This window comes from Anser anser (assembly GCF_964211835.1).
Source record: "Anser anser genome assembly, chromosome: 1".
NCBI lineage: Eukaryota > Metazoa > Chordata > Aves > Anseriformes > Anatidae > Anser > Anser anser.
Genome location: NC_139720.1, coordinates 63881888 through 63907903, shown reverse-complemented (window position 1 = coordinate 63907903; position 26016 = coordinate 63881888). Strand labels below are relative to the sequence as shown.

The 26016-nt window shown below is 36.8% G+C and overlaps 1 protein-coding gene across 11 annotated transcripts in view; it reads left to right on the top strand.

The window, feature by feature from the left end:
- Positions 1–24513, top strand: part of FGD4 (FYVE, RhoGEF and PH domain containing 4) — a 114944-nt gene extending 90431 nt beyond the window's left edge. For all 11 annotated transcript variants that reach the window (XM_083820312.1, XM_083820315.1, XM_083820321.1 and 8 more), the window contains 13 exons: positions 542–631; positions 2377–2522; positions 8106–8262; positions 9409–9547; positions 10168–10226; positions 10830–10976; positions 12378–12550; positions 15351–15381; positions 15556–15651; positions 16060–16185; positions 17366–17506; positions 18279–18419; positions 18504–24513. In XM_083820312.1, the coding sequence (XP_083676438.1) occupies positions 542–631; positions 2377–2522; positions 8106–8262; positions 9409–9547; positions 10168–10226; positions 10830–10976; positions 12378–12550; positions 15351–15381; positions 15556–15651; positions 16060–16185; positions 17366–17506; positions 18279–18419; positions 18504–18761 (1704 nt within the window). In that variant the 3' untranslated portion in view covers positions 18762–24513. The remainder of the gene's footprint in view (positions 1–541; positions 632–2376; positions 2523–8105; positions 8263–9408; positions 9548–10167; positions 10227–10829; positions 10977–12377; positions 12551–15350; positions 15382–15555; positions 15652–16059; positions 16186–17365; positions 17507–18278; positions 18420–18503) is intronic.
- Positions 24514–26016: the final 1503 nt, after the last annotated feature.

Here is a 26016-nt window from a genome sequence, read left to right as displayed (position 1 = left end):
CAGCCAGCAATGCATCAGCAATGAGTGTATCGATGAACATAAAACATTTTGCATGGTATTTTTCAACAGTTCTGGTATGCAAAGAACAGTCAGTTCAAATAACTTTCCAAATGGGGGCGGGGGAGAACACCAACTAATTCCATCTGTTACGTTTTACTCTGCAAATGAGTTCTTCCAGTGCTGAAAGGTTGGTGGTACTTGATTACCAGGATGTGAGCTGTTCAGTAGGGAGTTTGGGCTTTGGCAAAGATCCCTGTGCAAACTGAGAAATACTAAATAGTTTAGGCTTTGACTTTCACTGTGGAGCTGTTTGGTTATTATTTTTTTTAATCCTCCTCTGACTTTTATATTTGTTGGTTGAACTGGTAGAAAGCTTGTATTTTCCAAAATAGGGTGATTATTACAAAATGTGAAACTTGGTTTTCAGATACTTTTTGGACTCTGAGGTAATCGTAGGTAATCACATATGCTTTTGAATAATTTTTTTAAAGCATTGTTATGTTTCCTTCGGTATTCTAAGGGCTCTTCTCTTCTCCCTCAGGAGACAGATGAACAGAAACGTCACAAAATTGCCAGTGAACTTCTGCAAACAGAAAAAGCCTATGTTAGCCGACTTGACCTCCTAGATCGGGTATGTTTCTCTTTAAATTGTTTTTATTTTCTTGCCATTAATTCACTTGAATGGCTGTGTGTGTGTCTGTGTGTGTGCGTATTATGTAAAGGAGATGGTATGCTTTTTATATTTTGCTGACCTTTCCAGTCAGTCATCTGTGGTTGCTGCATAACTTTGTCATTTTTTCTAATTTAAGAACACTGCGTTTTTAAAAAACGCTTTAGAATTTTGTGGCTATTAATGCAGTATCTTGTGTGTGCATGTAGACTTCAACATAAACAGTAGATGTGCAAAATCTGTACTAGCAGCCAATCCAACAAAGGGGATGAATAATGTTGTCCTCACTCATTTCTTGGTTGCTGTTGGACAAGAAAGAGTATCATTTTATAATACTGATATTGCCTGCCCACGAGCAAATTAGTAAATCTTTCAGGTTTGAGCTGTATGAACAGCATTTCTCTTCAGTGCTGAAGAACCTAGGAAGATGCCCATTGTAAACTGTATATGCCCTACTTTTCTATTAAACATTTAGACCAAACTCTGTTAAAGTGAACAAAAATTCCTCTCTGCAAGGGAAGGGTTGAGTTCTTGTGCTCTGTAGAATCAAACTGATGTTTCTTAATGCGGAAGTCTGGGAAGGGTTGTTGTGCTTCTAAATAGGGTTAAAAAGTAAGTAACCTTTATAGTTTCCAAAAGAAATTTCTCAAAATTCTCTAATTGTCCTATCAGAGATGGAGCAAAGTAAGTCTATTTTAAATAGTAAGTGAAAGCGTATGGCTTTTTTGTGTTTCTTTTAAGACAGTTTATCTGTCTCAGCTGGGATTATCAAAATTTCTGTCTTCAGACTCTTTATTTCCCCCAAAACCCATACCTAAGCTTCTGAAGCCCTTTCTAGGGAGATGCAGTCTGCTCCTGTTCACCTGTGGGAGAGAGACATGGACCATACATTCCTGTAAACACTGGTTCATGTGGTGTGCATATTAACAGCTGCATGTCTCTAGTCAGTTTGTAGCTATGTCTAATCAGATATAGACCACTGATGGGGAGATTTTTATTATTATTATTTTTAAGAGACTACTGTAGTATTAAATAGCCCAATCAGAACTGGGACCATTTTGCACTTTAAATGTTATTTGGGGAATATACAGTCTTCCAGTCAACGTCAATTTTAAAAAGTATAAGCGGCTACAGCATACATATAATCATAGAATGGCTTTGGGTTGGAAGAGACCTTAAAGATCATCTCGTTCCAACCCCCCTGCGATAGGCAGGGTTGCCACTCACTAGATCAGGTTTCTCAGGGCCTCATCTAACCTGGTCTTGAGCACCTCCAGGGATGGGGCATACAGGTGGTTGAGCTAATGGTAATCAGCCATCATGCTCACTGGAGAGAAAATGAGAGTGAACAACACAACTGGAGGACTGGGAAAGCTAAGATCTAACTCTTAAAATGCTCAGAACGCTTGCACTCAGACCAGAGTGGTTCTACTTTGGTTTGGCTTTCCTTATGTCTGTTCAGCCTGCAGCTCTTTTTCTGTCTCAAAAGAAAAAAAATGGGGTGTAAGGGGAAGAGTAGCTTTTAACTTTTGATGAGGGAAAGATAATAAATAATTTTTAGATAATGAAAGATAATAAATTATTTTTGTAATTACCTGCCTATGTTACTGAAATATTATTCTTGCCCTCGTTGGTGTAGGAGGAGGTGGATGAGTCTTCATCCAGTGATAAAAGGCTAATAGGTTTTGGGTTCTTCTATATTGCAGGTATTTTACTCCAGACTCCTTGAAGAAGCCAACAGAGGTTCCTTTCCAGCTGAAGTGATTAACAAAATATTTTCTAATATATCATCAATAAATGCATTCCACAGTAAATTCTTACTTCCAGAACTTGAGAAAAGAATGCAAGAATGGTAAGAGGTGATTCACTGGTTAATAATCTGCTAAAATAGCATCTCTAGGAACTGTTACAGGCTTGAAGTAGGGAAGGTGCATTCATAATTAAGTGCTCCAGTCCCAGGAAGCACTGTGGGTAGGAGAACATCTGCTCTTCCACTCTTCATGAGGAACTGACTCAGCAGAGGATTCGCATCCCTTGTTCAAACTAAAGGACATCTATCTCACTGAAGCTAGTGAGATTGCTCATGATTAAATGCTTTGCTGAATTAGAGGTTCACACTAAAATTATGTGCTACCTGACTAAATCATTGCATATAATACAAAATTGAGATAAATATGCACATACAACAAAATTGAGATATATAACATATATATGTTTTGTGCTGCCTTTGTAGCACAGTAATGAAAATAGAATTGTTCAGTTGGAAGGGACCTTCGAAGATCATCTAGTCCAATAGCCTGATCAATTCCGGGCTAACGAAAAGTTAAAGTATATTAATGAGGGCATTATCCAAATGCCTCTTGAACACTGACAGGCACAGGGCATCAACCACCTCTCTTGGAAGCCTGTTAGAGTGTTTGACAGCCCTCGTGGTAAAGAGAATTTTCCTTACGTCCAGTATGAACATCCCCTGTTGCAGCTTTGTCCTGTTCCCTTGCATTTTATCATTGGTCTCCAGAACAGTGACCTTTGCCTGCTCATAGCTTGAACGGGCATATGCTTCACTGTGTAAAAAACTGGCTGGGTGGCTAGGCCCAAAGAGTTGTGGTGAATGGAGTTAAATCCATTTGGCAGCTGGTCACTAGTGGTGTCCCCCAGGACTCAATACTGGGGCCAGTTCTCTTCAATATTTTTATTAATGATCTGTACAAGGGGATCAAGTGCACCCTCAGTAAGTTTGCAGATGACACCAAACTAGGCTCAAGTGTTGATCTGCATGAGGGTAGGAGGGCTCTGCAGAGGGATATGGATAGGCTGGACTGATGGGCCGAGGCAAACTGTATGGGGTTCAACATGGCTAAGTGCCGGGTCCTGCACCTGGGGCACAACAACCCCATTAAACACAGTAGGCTGGGGGGAGAAGTTGCTGGAAGACTGCCTGGTGGAAAAGGATGTGGGGGTTTTGATCAGTAGCCAGCTGAATATGAGCCGGCAGTGTGCTCAGGTGGCAAAGAAGGCCAATGGTATCCTGGCTTGTATCAGAAATAGTGTGGCCAGCAGGACTGAGGAAGTGTTTTTCCCTCAGTACTTAGCTCTGGTGAATTTTGGGTGAGTACTCAGCTCTGTGTTCAGTTTTGGGCCCCTCACTACAAGAAAGACGTCAAGGCCCTGGAGCATGTCCAGAGAAGGGCTATGAAGCTGGTGAAGGGTCTAGAGAACAAGTCTTATGAGGAACAGCTGAGGGAAAAAGCCCAGAGACAAGGAGGCTCAGAGAAATTTTCCACTCTCTAAAACTACCTCAAAGGAGGTTGTAGCAAGGTGGAAGTTGGTCTCTTCTCCCAAGCAACAAGCAATAGGACAAGAGGAAATGGCCTCAAATTGCACAAGGGGAAGTTGGGTTGGATATTATGAAAAATGTCTTCACTGAAAGGGTTGTGAAGCGTTGGAACAGGCTGCCCAGGGAAGTGGTTGCATCACCATCCCTGGAGGTATTTAAAAGACACATGGATGTGGCGCTTAGGGACATGGTTTAGTGGTAGACAGACTTTGCAGTGCTAGGTTAGTAGTTGGAGTTGATGGAGGTCTTTTCCAGCCTAAATGATCCTATGTACTATTGTGCGGTATCTTTGTCCTGTCTTGATGTATGGGATTCTGGAGATGCTATGGAGATGCTCAAATACATGTCTATTTCTGGTCTATCTTATTAAACTGACCAAAAAATAAATAAATTCCAATTTATTGCTGCTCCCCTACCCTTTTTGGGAAAAGGGGACACCTCATTAAAAAAAAAATAAAATTATATTGTTTTGACCCATTGTTTCATTCTTTTTTTTCTTTTTTTTACCTCAGCACCTTTTTGGCTCCTGTATTGCATGTTATCTAGAGTTTATTCTACTGTTTATCCAGATATCCTTTCCAGTTACATATTCATATAAGACCTTAATTGTCAAAAAAATCACACAAAAATTAAGAAATAGTACCTTCTTGTGATGTGAAAAAATCTCTGACCACACAAAGGTTGATCTAGATAACAAGGTCTATGTCTTCTGACTCTGTAAGATAATTCCTCTTTAAAATGATAATTCTTTAAAATAGAATGTTTACTGTGCACAAATTGTGGTAGTCCTGTACAATCTGTTATGCAAGAAAGTAAATAGAACCTGAGCATCATGAAATACGACAGAGTTTAAACCTTAATCATATATTTCTTGCAGAATAACCTCATAAGGTTAAATTTGTCGTCTTCTGATCAATTGAAAAATCTGATAGGAAATAACCCATAGATTAAAATAGAGTGTATACATATGAAAAGTTGAGTTTAACTTATTATAATGGTGCTTAAAAAGCAGCACACACTACATTATGTCAGTGCTGTGTATATTTGAAATGAAATTTGTGATGAACTCTGAAGATCTTGCTGTAGACACATTATAGAACACAGGAGATGGGTTGCACTACCTTATGTATTTGCAAAATGCTACATTGCACACGAATGACGTGTGTATAGTTACATAGCTTCTGAGGTTTAAAAGTTCTTTTTGCAGATGAGCTATGAATATTGGTGCAAAACTACTAAGTTGCATTGCAAGCAACTGCTTGGAAACAACCTCTGTGCTGTATGTGAGGCAGCTTGTTTAAATGTCCTTTAAAAATTATGCTTTGGGAAGGAGTTAGAAGAAGAATGGGTGCAGCTGAAGACAATGATCTCTGATCATTGCTGGGAGTAATATCAGGCATAGTTTTCTCTGCCCATCACCAGGTTCTGAATTTGTCTGCCACAACAGACTCTGCCAAATACAGTTTGCTTTCCTCAGCAGTCTCTTGATAGAAAATACTGAAATATTGGTACTTGTATGCACTTCTAAAAATTCCCACAAAAAAAAAAAGACACTTTCCCTAAGTTGTGGTTGGTTTCGAATACTTGAAGTAAAAATACATAGTTTTTGAAACCGGGAAAGCAGAGCAGAACCAGATTCTGTTTTGGAAGAAAAGGCAGTGTGTACCTAAACTTATCTGGTGGAAATGAAGTTGTCTGGTAATGGCATTTTGAAGGAGCTGAGCAACAGCTGGAGTTGACTATCTCTTTTACAACATATGGCTTGAAAATAGTGCAATATAGTTCCCATGAAAAAAACGAAACAGAGCATACCAGCAATTTCAAGTCAAAATACCAATCTAAATCTGTCTTTTTGTACCCAAGGATGACCAATAGCAGATAGCTGGGGAAGCATATAAGAACATGGTGTGATATCTTCTGTGGTTTTTTTGTTGTTGTTTGTTTGTTTTGTTCTTTTGTGGACAAATTATTTCACTCTTTCAACACAAAATTTTAGACTAGCATTCTTGGGCAATTTCAGAGCTGACCTATTTGTGTGATTTTGCTTTGAAACTTCAACTTTCAATTTTGTTGGATGCCTGTTAGCTTGTATATCAGAAAAGAGACCAAGCAGTTGTTCTGTAATCACCTTGTCTGTGTTAATTTTTACAGACTTTTGCTTGGCTTCCTTTCAATCGTAACAGTTTTAAATACAAATCACGATTAGCAAGTCAGCTATTTCATGCTCCAGTTTTTTAGAAGGCTTAGGTGAATACCGTTGTGGTCTGATAACACCAAAATAGGAAGTGTTTCTGTACCTACAGAACAATGCTAAGTCCTATTTCTTGAGCTATATAACAGTGCCCTCTTTGTTTCCTGATAACAATGCACTGCTGATTTGGGTCTATGGTAATAGTTCTCTTTTTCCAATCTGTCTATCCACAAGAACAGTAACAGCCCTAGACCTGATGTCATTTAGTATACTTTCCTGTTTTTGCTTATGGTGTGTCGCGTTTAAATATGTGAAGAAGAAGATATCTATACTTAAAAGCTGATCATGGGAAGATGCCGTTCTAAGAAGGTTCTGCTTTCTCTGAGTCCCTGTCTTTCAATAGCTCTTCGTGCTATGTGGACCTTGTCTAACTTACCTGAAATAAATAATTTGTTTTCACGGCCTGAATCTTTGGACATAGAAGAAAAAAGTGAAAAGTAGTGAAAGTTTTGAATCTTCATAGTCACTGACAATGCAGTGCTCTGTGTAAATGAGCAGTCATAGGTATCGAAGGAGCAGGCATAGCAAATGGTTCCCACTTTTAAAAGTTCTGATATTTTCTTGTAATGTCTTTCTAGTAATAGTTATGAAACATGAAGAAGTATTCATTTTTTTATACAAATTGGCGTAGATACAAAGGATTGCCACAGTCTTTTCTGCTTTAAGCTTTTAATGGCAAAATCTCATCATCACTTTCATCATCACTTACCTGTGAACTTTAGCAGAAAAACCTTAAAGTCTGTTGTGCTTTTTTTCTTTTCCAGGTGACATTTAGAAATGAATTCACATTTATTTCAGTGCTGTTAGAATTGACATGATTTGCATTTTATTTTCAGCTTAAAAATATTCTGCTACATTGTGTTAAAATGACAACCTAGAGAAATAGAATTCAGTGAATTTGGTGGCTATTTGTTTTGAATCGCTAGCTTGCATTTGAAAGTGTGCTTGAATATAGAGACTGGTGGAGCAAATACCTGAATAAAGGCTGGAGAGCCTCAGTGATTTCAGAGACTAGCTTCTCACCCCATCTTGTCCCCTTCTCTGGTTACAAGGTCCAGTGGTAGCTCTGCCAGGTTTTGCACAGGTTGTGTCTTCTGCTCCCCTGGGCACAGCTGCAGCTGGGCCAGTCCTGCCAGTATTTGGTATTCAGGTAACTTTTCCTTGCTGCACAGCTTTTTGCTTGGAACAGGAGTGTTTTAGAGTAGTTTTTGGAAAATATTGCTTCACTTCAGGCCACTACTGCACTGTTGATTTCTGACTTTTAGAAACATAGAATTGTAGAATGGTTTGGGTTGGAAAGGCCCTTAAAGATCAAATTGTTCATCTCCCTTGCCATAGGTAGGGATACCTCCTGCTAGACCAGGTTGCTCAAAGCCCCATCCAACCTGCCCTTGAAGTCTAGAGATACTGAGTTTCTGAAAGTCCTGAATGCATGTATTTATATAGAGCATGGAAGGAGAGCTCTGTGGTATGGATTTAGTCCTCAAATAAAAGGACTGAATAGCTATTTAGAGGGTAAAGTGTGGTCAAAAGAATATAATGTAGCTGTAAGGAGCTGCAAATAAAATAGATTAGGCTATGTTTTGTAAACATAGAGTCCCAAGGTTTTCACTATAGAAAGTTTTTCTTTCTTTAGTGCTCTACGTGATCTGTAATGCTTACACATCACCAGAGAGGGTGCACACAATCTTTTAATTCAGGTCAGTTTTAGTGGTTTTGTTGGAACTCTACATGAGATGATCCCAAGCAGAATGATACTCTTCTCTTCAAATACTTAGAACTGTTTGATAACCTTGCGCAACTTTTCCTTCCTGTTTGCTCTCAGATTCTGTCGTCTTACTTTACAGGACTGATACCCCCAGAATTGGAGACATTCTGCAGAAGTTAGCTCCTTTCCTCAAGATGTATGGAGAGTATGTGAAGAATTTTGATAATGCAATGGAATTGGTAAAAACATGGACTGAACGGTCACCTCAATTCAAATTAATTATTCAAGAAATTCAGGTAATTGGAGAATAACGTAGATCTCCAAGTAATACTGGCATATATAAAAATGTATAGGTTTGTGGGTGAAAAAAGTATTAAGTAGAAAATTACATATTGAATCCTTTAGACCTAAGGGTTGCTTTTATCCAGATCGTGTTGCCTTCTGCTTCTCCTTCTTCCTTCATGTGTGCACAAACACCCACACAAATCCAAACTTTCCACTGCAGCATAGAGGACCTATGTATAAAGGTTGAAACATGAAAAGACTAAAAAATACTAAATTTTGTCATAGACACCAAAAACAAATAAATAAATAAAATGATGTATTACTACAACTGTAGGTCCTTGCACTGAATCCATAAACATTTTGTTGGCTCATGCCATGCTGTTATGCAGAACAATAAACTTTGGATGTAAATCTGAAATACTAAAATGCTGAGCCACAAAAGGGAAAAGAAGTTAACAGCAGCACATCATTCTTCGCAAAAGTGTGTTTTATACCCTATAGTGCTCCCTGTAGGTTTCTGTGTGAATGGCAAGTATGTATCTTCCTCCTGCAGACTTTTCATCTAGAAATAGGGTAAGATATTTCTGCTTAAAATTTATTGCAGAGTAGGGCATTCCGATTCTAAGCCAAGGAAGGCAACTGTTTGTACTTCAATGTAATTGTTTAATTATGTATAAGATTGTGGAAACGAGCATATATCTTAAAATATTTTTTTTGGGGGTGGGGTGAGGTACATTATGTATAAAACTCAGAGGAAGCATTCTCTCTTCACGTAGATAAAATACACTTTATAGCCCACTTAAGAGACATTTTCTAATAAGTGATCATGAACTGTTCATAATAACACAATAGTCATTGTCTTATTCTCAAAGTTATTAAAAAACAACGTTAAAATACATTGGAGTTGGAGTTTTTTTGGTAGGACTTTTATTAATGTGTTTTACAGAATACTTAGGAAATTATTTTTACAATTATTTTTAGTAAATAAATTTCCAATTATTTGTTTTGGTAAAGAAGTTTTTGTATTTTCTTTTGGAAGGTCAGTCATGAATGTTTCAAAATACATTATTTATGTTCTATCAATCATTTTTATTTTACTATATTCTTGTAAAATAATATTTTTACCTACTACATTGAAATATGTTTACAATTTTTAGAAGGAAAAAGTGTGTGGAAATTTGACATTGCAACATCACATGCTAGAACCAGTGCAACGCATTCCACGCTATGAGATGCTTCTAAAGGACTACCTAAGGAAATTGCCTCAGGACTCCCTAGACTGGAAAGATGCTGAAAGTAAATATCTTCTAGTCAATAAAATAGCTCTGATAAGATGTTAACAAGATGATACTGTAAATTAAACCTCTTTTCAGGAAAAATAAACTGAAAAGCAAAACCACTGTGAAAAGAATGATAGAATTTCTTCAGTGAAATTGAAGGATTATTTGGAAAAAAAATGTTTGAATAGTGGATGAAGTTAGCACAAAAACTGTAAAGCCTTTAGTTATTCTAAAAATATAAATTTAGAGTATTACATAAGTTTTCCTTTAGTTTTGGAGTTATGCCTGGGATTTTATTTTTTTATTTGCTTCAGGGGTTGTTTAGGAGCTGTGTTTTTGTTGTTGTTGTTTGCTGTATTATTTTGACATGTATGTCTCTTATTTGGAAAAAAGTGGATTTGTGCTCATTATTGTATTTATAAGCTCCTGCAAGGAGAAAGAGAAGTCTATTTTCAATTCTTTTTCCTCTCTACGTTTATACAAGAACAGTTCAAGCTATTTCGGCCAATCGTTCAAAACTTACATAAAAATTGCAAGCATCATTTTGTAGAATGATCCATTTTTCTGTGTAATATAAAAACATGTAAAAATGCAGCTTTTTGTCTTTGCATTTTTTTCTTTCTTTCTTCCATCTAGAATCTCTGGAAATTATATCCACTGCAGCAAGTCACTCAAACAGCGCAATAAGGAAAATGGTAAATGGTCCTTGTTTCCCTGTTCGTTTTTTCAAATATTGTATTTGAAAAGTGAAGCTAGGAGTGCTAATTGCAATTTTTTCCTAAAATTGGAAAAATTGGTTTCATGGGCCCAAGTGATTGCTCCTGCTCAGTGTATTTATATAGCTCCTTGGAATGATAAAATTTGTCATGGTACATAGTTCTCAGATGTTCCAGGTTGAATTAGCTGACAGTCTTGAACTCTTAACCTTGTCTCATCTGTTTCTGTCAGTGGAAGGGTGATTGTAAAGAGTAGTTACTGTTTCTCTACCATATCAGGCTGACATGATTGGTACTTCATTAAGTATTTTGGAATATCTAATTGGTATTTTGAAATTTTGTACAAGCAATGATGCAGGCTCTATATATACCTGCATTTTTAAAGTTTATCATGACATTTCTAAAAGGTGTATCAACTAGGTCAGTCAGTCTACATGGTTGACCGTATACACCAGGTATATATATATGTTTATCAAAGCCGACATTCTCCAGACTTACACAAGCCCCTGGCATTTAATTTAAAATGCATGAAGATCTGTGCTGTTATTTAATAAACTTTATAATTGTATTTTCGCTGAAAAGGAAAATCTGAAGAAATTGTTAGAGATATATGAGATGCTGGGAGAAGAGGAAGACATTGTGAACCCTTCCAATGAACTGATAAAAGAAGGACAGATCCTTAAACTTGCTGCTCGCAATACATCTGCTCAAGAACGGCACCTTTTCCTAGTAAGTATAGTGATGTGTTTTAGCAGGGGTGGCTGTATGTCTTTCTAGACTTGAAAGAACTGCCAAAGAGAGAAGGAAATCATCTTCTAGTTGATGCCAATGATACCTTTCTTCTAGTGGTATTCGAACTTGAGCAAAACCTATACTGCTAGTAGAAAGGCTTGAGAACACTTTTCAGAACAGAACCAGTGCCCAGCAACTCACTTCTAAATACATCTGCTAATCATAAATGCAGGTTCTAGAGCATGAGAACTTTGCCATTCTCATAAAAATGAAATGTAGAAGCTTAGGATTTTGATCCTGATAGATTGGAGTCCAAGTATGTTCTCGTGATCCTGTGGGAACTTACTGTGGCAATTCATCCTCTTGTCAGGTGCCTTATCTTGTTTTAGGTGTAACAAATTACAGCAGTATGCCCTTACAGCTCCCTTGGAAAAGGTTTGAATTAGTTCATTGCTTGTGGTCCTCTGGCATTGCATGTCTTCTGGTTTTTAAAGAGCAGTAACGAATTGTTGAGGTACAATGCCTACTTACCTGTGCTTCAAACAAAAGAAGAAGTCATGAAATAGTAAAATATCAAATGGGGCTAGACAGCTGATTAAAATGGTTTGTGCTTAACATGAGAGGTGACAAGTTTAAAAGGGATTTAAATGAGGTGAGTTTCTCTTTTTTCCATCACATTTTCTCAATATTATTTATTAAAATGTGAGAAAATTAAATTCTATAGAGCTAATTTAAGAACTGTGCTTCTAGGCTGGCACTTCAGACATTTAAATAAAATTTAAATAAAATTTAAATGTTCTATTCTTTAATAGGGAATATATCATTATACTGCTCAGGTATTTTTTTTCCTGTGATATTGAGAGTTTCAGTGAATAAAAGCTGTAAGACCAGAGTGCTCATTCTTCTTGGAGAAAAGACAAATATTTTTGTCAAATAATATTAGTTACAATTTATACAAAACTAAATAGGTTTGGTACAGGGTCTATATAAATTTATACACTGACAAAAAGAATTATTACTGTGCAGTTTAGAATAGTTTCTGCAGAACTGAGGCATGAGAATGATTTTTCTAACAAAAGATTTAAAATGGTGTAAAATATCCTTTGGAGCATAGTTATGATAAAGGTTATGAAAATTGCTGCATATACAGAGCAATTATTCTTATATCCATTGAGGCTGGCCTTTAATTTTATTTCTAAATCCTATAACAAAAAAATCAGACATTGTCTTGCATTAGATGTTTGGTCTTCTCATATATCAGCTAAGCACAAATGAACCTGCTTTCTCACCGACTGAGTTCAGCTTTGTGATATTGTCCAGCTATCAGTAGAAACTGGCTGTCATCTGTGTTTTCATTAATGCAAAGCAACGTGGTTTTTTTTTTTTTTTTTTCCCTAGTTTAACAATATGTTGCTCTACTGCGTCCCCAAATTCAGCTTGGTAGGATCAAAGTTCTCAGTTCGAACCAGAGTTGGCATAGATGGTATGAAGATTATAGAAACTCATAATGAAGAATACCCACATACTTTTCAAGTGTCTGGAAAAGAGCGAACACTGGAGTTGCAGGCCAGGTAAGAGAAGTCTTTTTATCTTTTTATGGAAGATTAAATATATACATGCAAAAGAATGGAGTGATGGATTTGGAGAAAGATGGACTGGGCTTCATCTTAATATTAGTGTTTTGAAAATAACCTAGGCAAAAAGCGTAAATTATCAGTCTAAGAATCTCTTGGAATAGAAGATGTATCTACAAAGTATAGTGCGTTATCTTGCTTTGTTGAAATATCTAAGATAGTTGTGAGTGGGCTACCTGGAAAATTGAGATCAGTGTATCTAACTAATGCAAAGACAATCTGTCTGGCTTCACCAAGTATTGTGAGATGCTGAGTCTGATAATATGGGCAGCGCTACTACCTAAAACACCTTGGTACCTAAAACACCTTGGTACAAATGGATCTGTTCACCTCTGGATGTGTCCACCCAACAAAACTCTTCACTCTGGTAGGGATATGTCTCCAGAATGTAGTTCTCTACAGTGATAGATGGGCACCTGCTTATCCTCAATCATTTTTCCAGTCTGCTTGTTTTCCTCTGATCCCCTCACCCTGGAAAGCAAGTTCTTTTAGTTCTTGGGTCCTTTTTTTCCAATTGCGCTCTTCTGAATGGTATTTTCTGATTTCGTTATTAGTCCTCTTATCCTCCTCTTCATGGGGGTTACCTTCCTACTACTACTTTTTGCATTGCCTAGACTAAACTTCCCTGTCTAGGTTACCTGACTTCAGATAAAGTGGAGTGCATTTTTACAACCACCTTCCGTGCTGGAGCTGCTTGAAGATCCTATTCTTAGCAGTTGAGATCTCATTGCAGAGAGACAAGGATTAAAGAAGCAGGAAGATGCCTGTGGAGGTTACAGCTCTGTGACAACACCATGTATTTGGGGACAAACCTTAGCTTGCTATTAAACTAAAGCTTGCAAGCTACTTTTCTTGATGAAAAAATACTCAGCAGTGAATGCAGAAATATAACAGCAAATAGCAATTTACTTACACTATAATTTAATTAGAAACCCAATGCAATAGAAATATGCAATTTGGAAAATGACAGGAAAAAGCTTTCCATTCAAATCTGCAAGACTTCTGGGATATGTTTTTTGCTATCAATCCCATCTGCTATAAATTGCTGCATGCTATTTTGCTAAATATTTGGCAAGCTCTTATGCCACACATCCATTTCAGTGGTGAAAGATTGCATCTTGTTGTACCATTTGTGAAGTACTTTTTAATTGGAAGAAAAAAGCTACAACAAAGTAAGTTTATTTTGGTAACGTTTCCAAATTATCAGTAATCTAATTTATTGTATTCATTTATTTTAAGTGTGGTAAGATCCTGTTTTTGTTTTGTTTTATGAATATTTTTAGAATGTATTGTCTGTACAAAATGATGAAGCTATAAATACCAACTGAAGTCTTATTAGAGTAGATTAGATTATTCAAGTCTTGATTAATGCATGAGTATTTTATGTACTCTGTACTTTAATGTCCTGAATTCATGAGCTTCTATTAACTTTGTTGTAATGTTGAGTTTACTCTTAAGGATTTCTTCACTAGTATACTTGTATTTATTTTTCAGAATACTATTTGAGTACATTTTCAATCAGTGGTTTTAAAAAGCTGGTAAATTATTTCTTTGAGAGGTTGCTTATCTGATATGATGTTTAATAGCTTGGCTTTTGTTTTTTAATGTAAGCAGGTAAGGAGAACTACTTTGGCTGTGTAGACAGTTTTTCTGCCTCATGTACAGATGGTAGGTGGGAAGGGGAAACACTTGTAAAGCCAGTAGAATCCTAAACAAGTTGCAGTAATTTTGCAAAAAAACATGTGAGGAGTCATTTTCATTGAGATATTGCAGAAGTTGTCTTTCATATCCTTTGTAGCAATCCATAGCAAAATAAAATTCTGCATGTCAGATAGTGTATGGCTACAGAAGTATTTTTTCCACATTTTTACCCAGGGAGACTGCCGCTTTCAAAGAGCCAGATATATTCTGGTACTGATTTTCATCTTTCTGACTTAAAATTTACAGATAAACAGAATTCATTACCAGCACTGGCCAGTAGTTTCTAACAGTGCTAACACTTGTGAAATAAGATGCCTTTCTAAAGACTTAAATGTTGAAGTCCTACTGGTGTATTTTATAAAGAAAGCTATTGTACAAGATCAGAGTTTAAAATATTTCCTTCAATGTATCTGTCTTACATATCTCATCTCTACTTACTGTAAAGTCATCTGAAATCCACCCTTATGTATAAAAAGCAAAAGATGGCTGTTTGGTTTATAGTATTAAAGCAGAGTTTTCCTTTTGTTTAAATTGGATATTTTTCTTGCCACTGTATACAGTTTTAAATAAACCAAAACAGTAAGGAAATTATTTGGGGGTAAGGGAGGGAGTAAGATTTAAGAGATATTTAGGAAAAATATATGCTAGTATGTGAACTTAGTGCATGAAATGAGAGAAGAAAAAAAACATGTACAGCTAAATTTTCCATTCTCATCTTTTCCTTTCTATCCTGTTCTTGGGGGAAAAAAAAAAAAGTGTAACAATGCAAATACTATTACTACTTTGAAATGTATTTACATTTGTCTTTGAACTTGAATTTAGTGCTTAGTAGTTGAAGCCTGCTGAAGCCTGAAGTCATGCTTTTTGTTGTTGTTCTGTTTTTGTTTTGTTTTGGTTGGTCAGTTAATGATTGGTATTGTCTTTTTCTGAGTTTATGAGAATTACTTCACAACATTGGCTTTTGCAGGAAGTTGTTGATAGTGAGATTATATTTCCTGAACTAGCTTTGGACTAATATGTCAAATATTTCTTTTAGTTCTGAACAAGATAAGGAAGAATGGATAAAGGTAAATTCATCTACATTCTTTATTTTTTTAAATGTATTTTCACTGAAGCAATCAAAAGAGCAATATCCATATTTTCTGGCTATAGCTTCCCTCTGCTAATCAATAAATGGTCGGAATGCATAGAGTCCATTCTAAATGTAGTATGTTTGAGGAGGTTTTCCATTGTTTCCCTAGGCGCTTCAGAATACTATAGAAGCTTTTCAGCAGCGGAATGAAACTTTCAGAAGTGCTATTGCTAAGGAATATGAAGACACGCCTGTGGAGGTTTCTGTAAGTTGCTTTTATTCCTTTGTAACCTTCTTAGTGGCCATTTTGTTCGTTAGTAACTGAAAAAGAGTTTGGCAGAAACTTTGTTTTCAAGCTAATCATTCTTAAAGCAGAGGAATTACAAAGTAGTCATTGGTAATTGTTGGTAATTGTTTTTCTTCATAATGCCAAACCTTATAAATGAGCTTCTTTTTTTCTTGAAATGTTTAACAGAGTTCCCTTTCATTCATGCATAATCATTTTTGACTGGGTTCTTTGTTATTTCTTATATAGATTTCAAAATGCATCTAGAGCTGTCTTGTGCCATTTCCTTTCCAGAGGAAGAGCATAATTATTTTATAAATAATTATTTATTTCAATTTGAAGTACTGCACAAATAGCTGTTTTTATCCTCCCTCTACCCCCCGTCAGAATGCTGAGCTTGGGAAGAGAGCACCGAGGTGGATCCGAGACAACGAAGTCACCATGTGCATGAAATGCAAGGAGCCCTTCAATGCACTGACAAGAAGGCGGCACCACTGTCGAGCATGTGGACATGTAAGTGCCAAACCCAAGCTGCTGTAGCTGGTGAGCAGGTTGGGGAATGAATGTGTCTAAGCACCTAGTTGATTTCAGGTGGCTGTTTGTGAGGCTACAGTTTGTTGCTGTGCTTGTGGCTGAAAGCAGAAGCTGTGGACAGCACACCACAAAGGATCCTCTGTCTGGTTTAGTTGGCGTAGTAATTTTGGCGAAGTAAGTTGCAGCAGAGAAAGTGCACATTTGTGTAAAACGTCCCAAGTACCTGGACAGACTTTGCTGTTACTTCTGAGTGGCTTCAACTGATTTCAACAGGTTCAAGACCATGTTTAACTAGCATAAGCCAGCATTATCTCTGGCAGCATTGGCTGCCTCCTGATCCCATTCTGCTACCTCCTCTCTGCTCTTTGCAAGCAGACCATGAAGCCATGCAGTTAAAACATTTTCATTGGGTTATCTATCTTGGAGCTGTTCCCAGATGGGTTCAGCGTGCAGTTGTGTGAACATGCCTGAGGTATTAGGGAAGGAGAGAAGGTTAGGATGAGGAGAGAGTATTACTGCTGCTTTCCATGTGTGATACTACATTAATGCATTAATGTATGTCACTTTAAAGTGACTGTGTAATAGTGGTATGACTTAAGACTTTTCAGAAGTTAATAAAAGAACAAATATACTGTGCTTCCTTTTCTTGACATCCAGCAACTATACCTTTCTCCAGTAGATGGTAGTGCAAACCCAGGTTTAATTTTTTCTTGCAGGTTGTCCTGTATGACTTCTATGTAGCATTTGTATGTGGTGTGAAGGTTTACTGCATCCACAACTCTGCTTTAGCGCTTTGCAGGACACTAAAGGCTTTTTTAGAAGCTCTGAAATATTCGTTATACAGGTGTTATCTGTTTTGTTTGTTTCCCAGATTTTTCTACCTTAAAACGCCTTTATTAATCTTAAGATCACACCTTTCCCCTTTTTTCCCTTTTGGCAATTTGGACTCCTTTTTACTTCTGTTGGAGTAGCACAAATTTGGAAAATTGTTATTTTCAGTTAAGCTATTGTTGACATAATAGTCAGACATTATCTTTTTTTTTGTATAATTGAACAATACGTTACTATTACATATAATATTTCAAAATTAAATTCTGTTTTTGTGAAGTTTTGTAAATACTTACAATTTATATGTTTGTAAATCTTTTTTGTTTTTAAGGTGGTTTGCTGGAAATGTTCTGACTATAAGGCACATCTTGAGTATGATGGCAATAAATTGAACAAAGTTTGTAAGGACTGCTATCATGTTATAATGGGTTGTACAGATAGTGAAGAAAAGAAGAAGAAAGGCATCTTGGAGGTATGTCATTTAAAAAATACCATATGAGCATAGTTGCCAATAGTCTGGGCTCATAACTAGGTGAAAAAATGGTAGCATTCTTGTGGGGCTTTTTTGTGTTTGGGGGAAATACAAGGTGCATAAATCAAATTCATCCCATCTGATGGGGGGGGGGGGGGCAGAAATGATGTAAAGGAAGTAATAAAACATAATCATTTTGTATTCTTCCTGTTCTTCTCAGGATCACTGTTTAACCCAAGAAGCATGTCATTCTGTTTCCAGATTTTTAAGCAATTCACTTAATGTTCTGTCTAGAATTAATACTTGCGTTCTTACACCATCCTTAGAATGTCTTTGCATTGGATCCTGTCATAGTATTTTGACACTAAAATAGAGTGGTAGTCATGTTGGATAGCTGGTAGCACTTCGATGCCTGACTTGATGTTAGCTTAGAAATAAAACATTGCTGTAGATGTGAACATACAGAGAAAGGCTAGCTGTGGTGGGAAAAGTGAGATTTAGAGACATCTAGAAGTATATAATCTCAAACTACCAGTGAAGGAAAGAACAGAGTACACATGTGTAAGAGAACACATTGTGACGTTATGTATGTAATATATAAATATTCTCCATAAATACAGTCATTCATGATCTTATTTGCTCAAGTTCTTTTGCATACATTATCCAAGATTTGTCATGAATGGTGGTGTATTTCAGGCTTTCTGGTCTATATGTTTTACCCTTTATTTAAGGAAAGCTTATTTTCCTTTTTATGCTTTATACCATCTCCTAGATTGAATCTGCTGAAGTCTCTGGAAATAGTGTCATATGTAGCTTTCTTCAGTACATGGAAAAATCAAAGCCCTGGCAGAAAGCATGGTGTGTTATACCTAAACAGGAAGCTGTTGTGCTGTACATGTATGGTGCTCCACAGGTATGCCAAGAGGAAATGTATAGTGAATGAAAGACAGTAAGCAGATTATTTGCTTGTTCTTAATCAGGAATTTCTCCTTCATAGGATGTTAAAGCTCTGGCTACAATTCCACTTCTGGGCTATGCAGTAGACGACACCCCAAGAAGTGCTGACCTCCCACACAGCTTCAAACTGACCCAGTCGAAGTCTGTGCACAGTTTTGCTGCAGACAATGAGGAACTAAAACAGAAATGGTTGAAAGTTATCCACTTAGCTGTCAAAGGTGAGACACCAGAATGTCAAAATGAACTGCAAGTAAGTTTAGAAGAACAACCTGAATCTTCTAAAGTGTCGGAATGCTGAAGCTCAAGAACACATGCTATTTTTTAAAGATTTCAATTGAATTTGTGGTTAACCTTTTGGCTAACCTTCCTTTGCTCAATCAAAAAAAAAAATCTTACTACCGTACACATCTTAGCACTTTATGTTTGGGAAAAATTCTGGTCTTTCTAGGGATCTTTTTCTTATATTTATGTTTTGTCAATGAAAGTGATGTACAGGTCCATTTCAGAGACTTTTTAAAAATGTGAATGCTATTAAAAATACCTACTAACTTTACTGTACTGCTTGTTCGTTGTTATGCATTTTTTTGAAAATTGCTATTTGGTTCATGTTTGCTACTTTCTTTAAGAATACAAATATTGAAGCTTCCTACTTACATATTAGGACTCGCAACAGGATAAAAGATATACCTCCACATTTCCCAAATAGATCTGTAGTTAAATATACAGGGATAGTTTGGTTTAATGTATGTAGTTTATAGATCGAATTCCACAGATCTGTACATATGTTGTATTCATTTGTTTCTTTTTAATTAAAGTAATGCAAATTGCTTTTACAGGTATATAGGCTTTTAAAGTTTCAATTTATCAAGGAAACAACCTAATGATTTTCAATCTAGAAATGAATACCTAAAATATGATAAAACATATAATATATGTACAGTATTAAAAATGTACAATACTTGATTTTTGCTTTGATTTCATGAAACTGGGTTCCTGTTAGTGAATAATTTATTTAAAAAGCATGTTTTCTATTTGAAATTAAACACAGTCCTAAATTAACAAATACTGTTCAGTGATTTGTTTTAATAGCTGACACTTAATGATCTCGATATTTTTATGCATTAAAAAAATAGCAGTAACATAAGTGGCATGCAGTGGACAAATAAGTTCCAGTTTTGTTTAAAGGAGTAGTAGCTTTTCTTCAGTGTCCTACCGCTGTAACCTTTCAAGAGTGCAGTGTGTGGTTTGAGATAAGTAACAGATTCTGTTAATCTTCTGGGAATTTGTATTTTCACTATTACAGTTATTGGAACAAATGAACATTTTGAACCTAAATATCCTAATTGTTGCAGAAGATTAGATACTGTAATACTTATATAAGACAACAATCTTTAAGGATTGCTATTGTAATGTGGAGCCTGCTTTATATGCATTTAGTATGAAGTCTGAACCTGCAAATCTCAAGTTGCATTAATTGAAATTATTTGCATTCCACTTAAAGGAATTAGGACTTGTGGGCTTTACAGTGCTAAGTCTGTTATGAACTTCCATTCTTATGAGGGTTTTTTTTAATCCGTAGAGGCAAATGACCTCCTTAATTTTTTTACTGTAACATCCTTGGATGAAATATGGTAAATACAGAGGTGTAGTGATTGACTATCAAGTAGATAAAATCATTGCCATCTTTCCCTTTCTGACTCCTCAAAGGAAGGGAAATATGAAACTTCTGCAATCAACGTCTCATGGGAACATTCAGGAGTCTTACTTCTCAATATAACTGCTATCTGTGTTTTCAATCATGTCAGCATGAGGAGCTCAGGCTCAAGTCCAGTTTTGTTAGTAACATGAGGACAGATTTTTTGTAATGAGATTTCCAAACAAAATATTCACTGAAGTCCCACTTCACTCTTTTTTGCAACACTAGGAATAAATGCTCTTTTTAGTTAGCATTTAACAAAGAAAGGATTGTTGAAGTAAGCTCTGTTTTTTAGCATTATGCATGCGTAAGTACACAATGTCTGCCACTTTTCAATGAGAAGAATGTCACAACTTCATTTTAGTGGCCTGTATTTTGCTCTCACCTGCACAAATCCAAAATTTATGATGGCCTTTAGACTTCAAAGCTTTACACTAGTGTTGCTAATAATCAGGACATGGCATTGCAGAGTACTAACTCTACAGCTGATTTTGTACATGTCAGTTCTGAATTCTTCCTTGGGTGCTCTATGTGTCCAGATTACTTTGTGTATAACCCTAGCATCACTTTTATCTGATGTGCGGGCTCTTCTATTGTTCTTTAAGAGATCTGAAATTACCTCTACTGCCAGCTGTATTTACCTTTAGTTACGGGCAGCATAAGGTGTTTATGATTCGTGTTGGCAAGTTCCATCAAATCTTCACCTAGGTGTCCCTAGCTAGTACAATGTGTCTTGGCAAGGGATAGAGTAACATTCAGATAGGCAGGAAGAACTCTCCCTGGCTAATTTTCTTTCCATGGTCTGCAAAAGTGGGTATCTTCTAAAAGAGTCTGCAGTGCACTTGTGGGATCTAGAAGGTTGTCTCATTACAACCTAACATATTAAAAACATTACTTCCTATGTTCAAGTTGTTGACTGTGAGGGGAGAAGTTGCCTTAGAGGAGACCCTAGATAAGATGGACTGAGTTGTACTCAAAATAATATGGTGGTATGATTACTGTCATTTAGTACATTCTGTTTTCTAAGCTCTTGAAAACTTAACTCTGAACTAAGTAGGAAGACCTTTTTCAGGCTAAATGGTTATGAAAATGATTACTAAATGATTAGAAGCAGCAATTTCTGGGCTGCTTTATTGTTATAGTGGTATTGACTATCTGAAGCTGCTTGAATGGTTTCAGCATGTCCCAGAAGAAGCTCTCCATGTGGACATAAACAATGTGGAATTAAATTATCATTAAGAGTTATTTATTTGGAGGTTGGCCTCATATTTGCTTTTGGCAATTAAAGTTAATGTGTGGTGGGATATTTTATTTACTCCAGAAAAAATTCATTCATGTTCTCTTAATTGGTTGGTCAGAATTGTTCTCTTCTGAGTCAGGATGTAATGGCACTCAAACGTATGGTTCTGTGTGTATCTCGTAGGAACAATATGTACCACCAATATTAAAGATCAGAAGATGGAGAAGTTCCTTCTAGATTTAACCACCCTGACAGTTACTCCATTCTTCACAGATCAACCCCCCCCAAAAAAAAAAAAAAGCATTCAAAGCTTTTTGTTTAAAAAAATAGTATTTATTAACATAAAGCTATGCTTATAAGGAAAAAAAAAAACTATAATTGTCCATTCATCCACAATATATGAATGTATGTGAGTGGCTCTGCTGCTTTATCTAAACTTTGTGATTCTTGTGTTCAATAAATGCTTGTTTCTCAGTTTAAAAGTGGTAAGCCTACAGCACAATTTAAAGTAAATCAAGCAATATTGTGTGCTTTTGTCTGTATTTGTCCAAAACAATGGCTTCATTTTATCATTATGTTGGTTTGAAACATAAAAATATATTTTCAAAAAGAGTTGTTATTTCCCCCCCCATTATGGAAAAATGGTGTATTGTGATGTCTGTATGTCTGCACCATTCTTCCAGGTCCTCTAAAAATTGTTTTCAGGCATCAGGTTGGTTTCAGGCATCATGCTGGGTTGAAGAGCTACTGTAAAATCTATAGCATCTATTACGTTCAAATCCCTTTACATTTTGCTTATTCTAAAAGGAATTCCATTTTTGTGTGCAAAACAGATATTGAGGACAGGAAACATTCTCTTCTATTTGGAGTAGAATATTAAACCATTTAAATGCATGTAATATAGTGGCACCTTTTTATGCAAAACCATCTTCAAGTGCTTTATAAATCTCAAAGATTCTAAATTCCTTTTATATAAAAGCGTTTTTATTCTTCATATTTTTAAAATGTGGATGAAGCTGAGCACTGATTTAAATGTAGAATAAATACACTACCACCTGCATAAGTTTTAGATGAGGTTATAAAATAGATGTATGTTCTAAACAGTTCCAAGAGGAGTCAGGAGAAAAAAGAAATATATATATAAATATATATTAAAAAAATGAGTGCTAAAGATGTGGAAACACCTGACAAGTTCTTTGGGGTTTGTTGTATTTTTTTAAATATACTTCCAACCATACAGCTAGTTATAAAAACTGGCCAGCTTTTCATTTCATGGTTAAATAAAATGAACAGTGGGTAGTGGTTCCTTATACTGAAGAAAAAGGCTTTCAAGAAAAAAACAAACATTCCATGTAGAAATAATTCTAAGCAATAAAAAAGGAGCTTTCTCCATAAATATATTTATAAATCTTTAGGTGGTGTAAACTATCATACATTTGCTGGGGCTATTATACCTGCAGTGATTTAAATTCATGTAGAATCCGCCTTACATTATATAAAGACACGGGTGGCATATGAAGATTTTTCCACTTAGAGTACTGCTGATTTACTGTGTCTCATCTGGAATCACAGTGCTCAGCTGAACCTCAGAGCAGTTTCACCTGGAGATAGTTGATGTGGGTGGGAGTGGGCATAAACAGCTGGAAACAATCTGAAAGTAAGTGATTGGGGATGAGACATAATTTTGTGGAAGAACTGACTATCCTTAAGATAAATCTGTTGGTGAAAGGGGGATCAGTCTTAGACTGTGATTTGATTTGAAATCTGAAACAAAATATGTGGAGTTATGTTTTTTCTTCAGTCTGTGGCCCTGTTGGTATGAAGAATGTACCTACCTAGATGGTTCTGACCCATACGACTGTAGCGAAGCATGTTCCTTGGATAGGAGTTTTAATCTGCTAGTCAGATTGTTTCCTAAATCTTTGTCCCTTAATGGAACATAATAGTAACTTAATGATTGTATATTTATGTGTGTATATATATATATATATACACACACATTCATCTGTGTGTATATGTATATATGTGTGTGTGTATATGAGACTATTATTCAAATGACCTATTTCAAGCAGTATTTTACAATTAAAAATATGTACTGAATTCAAAGTATAATCTATATTGACTGTGTTGAGTATGCTATTCAGGAGAAAAAAAAATCAACAGAATTAGATCTATTTTTGTGGCATGTTTGCTGTTTAAGACTAATTAAAAGCAAACCAAAACAAACTAAATTCAATAAGGTGTTCAGTCTTCTTCCTCTAGAACCTAGTGATGAAATTTATTCCCAAATTCATCCATGAGACTTTTCTTCCATCCCTTCTTCCTTACACAAGTGAATGTAGAATGTGTTTTTTATCTAATAAAATTTCAGCAGATTTCTATTCATAAAACATATTTTCAGCCACTGCATAACACCAACCTACTTCATTTTATAGTTCATCCTTTGTAGATTCATTAACTGTGGTGAAAATATTCAGAAAGGGGGGTGGGGGGGGAGCTGTGTGAAAGCATTTTTGCATGCATATGGCCTAATATTTTTAAAAGAGAAAGCAGATTTGTTGCATATAAGGAACTGTTTGCAATAGAAGTATTGGTTGCTGTTTTGTTTTGTTTTGTTTTGTTTTTCCTGTCTCTATTATTTCTATAGTAGGTTCTCTATTCTGCAGCCCTCCGAGCAGATTAATACATTAATTTTAGTGGGAGCTGGATCAGCTGTAATGTGACATCAGAATTACAGGCTATGCACTGTAATTCCCTTTCATTATGAAAAAAAAAAAAAAAGGTTTTAATTAAGAAAACAGATTTTTTGTTTGTAAAAATACTAATATTTGGAAGAGGTGTAAATTTGTTCTGGTTTTTCAATAAACTGAAGAATATTTAAAGGTGAAATTTAAATGCCATTCTAAGTTGTGCAAGTGTAAGTGGTCATTTTTACAGTAAAAAAATACATGAATGTAAAATAGTTGCAGATATTGTACATATTTTCTGTAATATATGTATATTTGGTTTTAAGGTGGGTGGAGAATTGTAAAAATGAAGCACTTTAATTCCTGTTGAGTACTTAAAACAAGAAAAGAAATTTGTATCCTGTAAAATAAAAACATTAAATAATTATTTTTGGCTGGTTATTTTTTGTTGTTGTCTGGTTTGGTTTTCTTTGGGTGGGGAGAGGGAGATTTGTTGTTTGTTTATGCAACAATTAGCACCTGGCTAATTAGGCACCTGCAGCCAGACAGCAGCTTCCAGCAGAAAGCAGAACCGGAGGGCAGCCCCATAGAGCTGAGAACAATTGGGCCCAAACTCAGCCAAACACATCAAAGGGCAGGTTTTGGGGGTCTGCCTCGGTAACCTCCAGGTGCTGCCCCAGCTCCAGCCCAGCTGCAGCCCCTGGGACCCCCGGGGTTATGGGGCTGGGGCTGGGGACAGGGATGGCAACAGGGATGGGGCTGAGGCCATCTGGATGCTTCCCCATTAATGCGTCATGGCAGAGAGGATGAAATTGAGAACAAAGCGTGCAACTGTGGAAGAAATAAAGCCTATGGGGCTCAGGGCAAATGTGTGCCAGAGGCTGCCCATATGTAAGAAACAGCTGCTGCCATAGGATCAGCACAGCACGCTTCCCTCTTGCCCCAAACCGGACTCTCCAGAAGTTTTTTGGGAAGTCACTTGGTTCACGCCGTGCTTCAGGTCCTTATTTGTAACAGAAGGACTCTCTATTTCTAAAGCAGGGGGGTTATGAGGAGAAGAGGGCGGCAAAGCGGGAGAGGAGCGGGGAGTGGAGGCCCCTGCCCTCTGTCGTGCAGGGTCTGAGGGGAAAAGTGAGGGGAAATGGAAACATCAGGGTGCGGTTGGGCCTCGGGATGCAGGACCTACACCTCCTGCCAGGAATAGACGTCCAAGGAGAGGACAGGGTGCCGTCATGAGGTGTTTGCACTAGAGGGAATGGCCTCAAGTTGTGCCAGGGGAGGTTCAGATTGGAAATGAGGAGACATTTCTTCTCAGAAAGAGCAGCCAGGCATTGGAACGGGTTGCCCAGGGAGGTGGTGGAGTCACCGTCCCTGGGGGTGTTCAAGGAAAGGCTAGATGTGGTGCTTGGAGACATGGTTTAGTGGGTGGCATTGGTGGTAGGGGGATGGTTGGACCAGATGATCTTGGAGGTGTTTTCCAACCTTAATGTTTCTGTGATTCTCTGTTACACTGATGAGAGGCTAGAGCCTGAGCTGGAAAATGTCATGTGGAACACGTGGAACAAGGTCTTATCAGGCTGCAATTTGCAAGGTCCTGCAGTTTTGCCACCTAGCCTAAGCCATAAAGGTGGCCTAAAAGAAAGCTGGAGAGGGACTCTATCAGGGAGTGTAGCCATGGAACAAGGAATAAGGGCTTTGAACAAATGGAGGGGAGATTTAGATGTGATGTGATGTGATGTGAGGAAGAAATTCTTCACTCAGAGCATACAGCGCACATGGGAATTAGGGCTGAAGATGCACCTTGCTACTGTTCTTTTCTGTAAAGAGTAGAATGAAATTACCTAAAAACCAGTGTTAAAAATAAAGCTACGGGACGGGATGGGAGGTGCAGGGCAGTCCCTGTGGCTGAGGGGCAGCCTTTCTCTCTGGC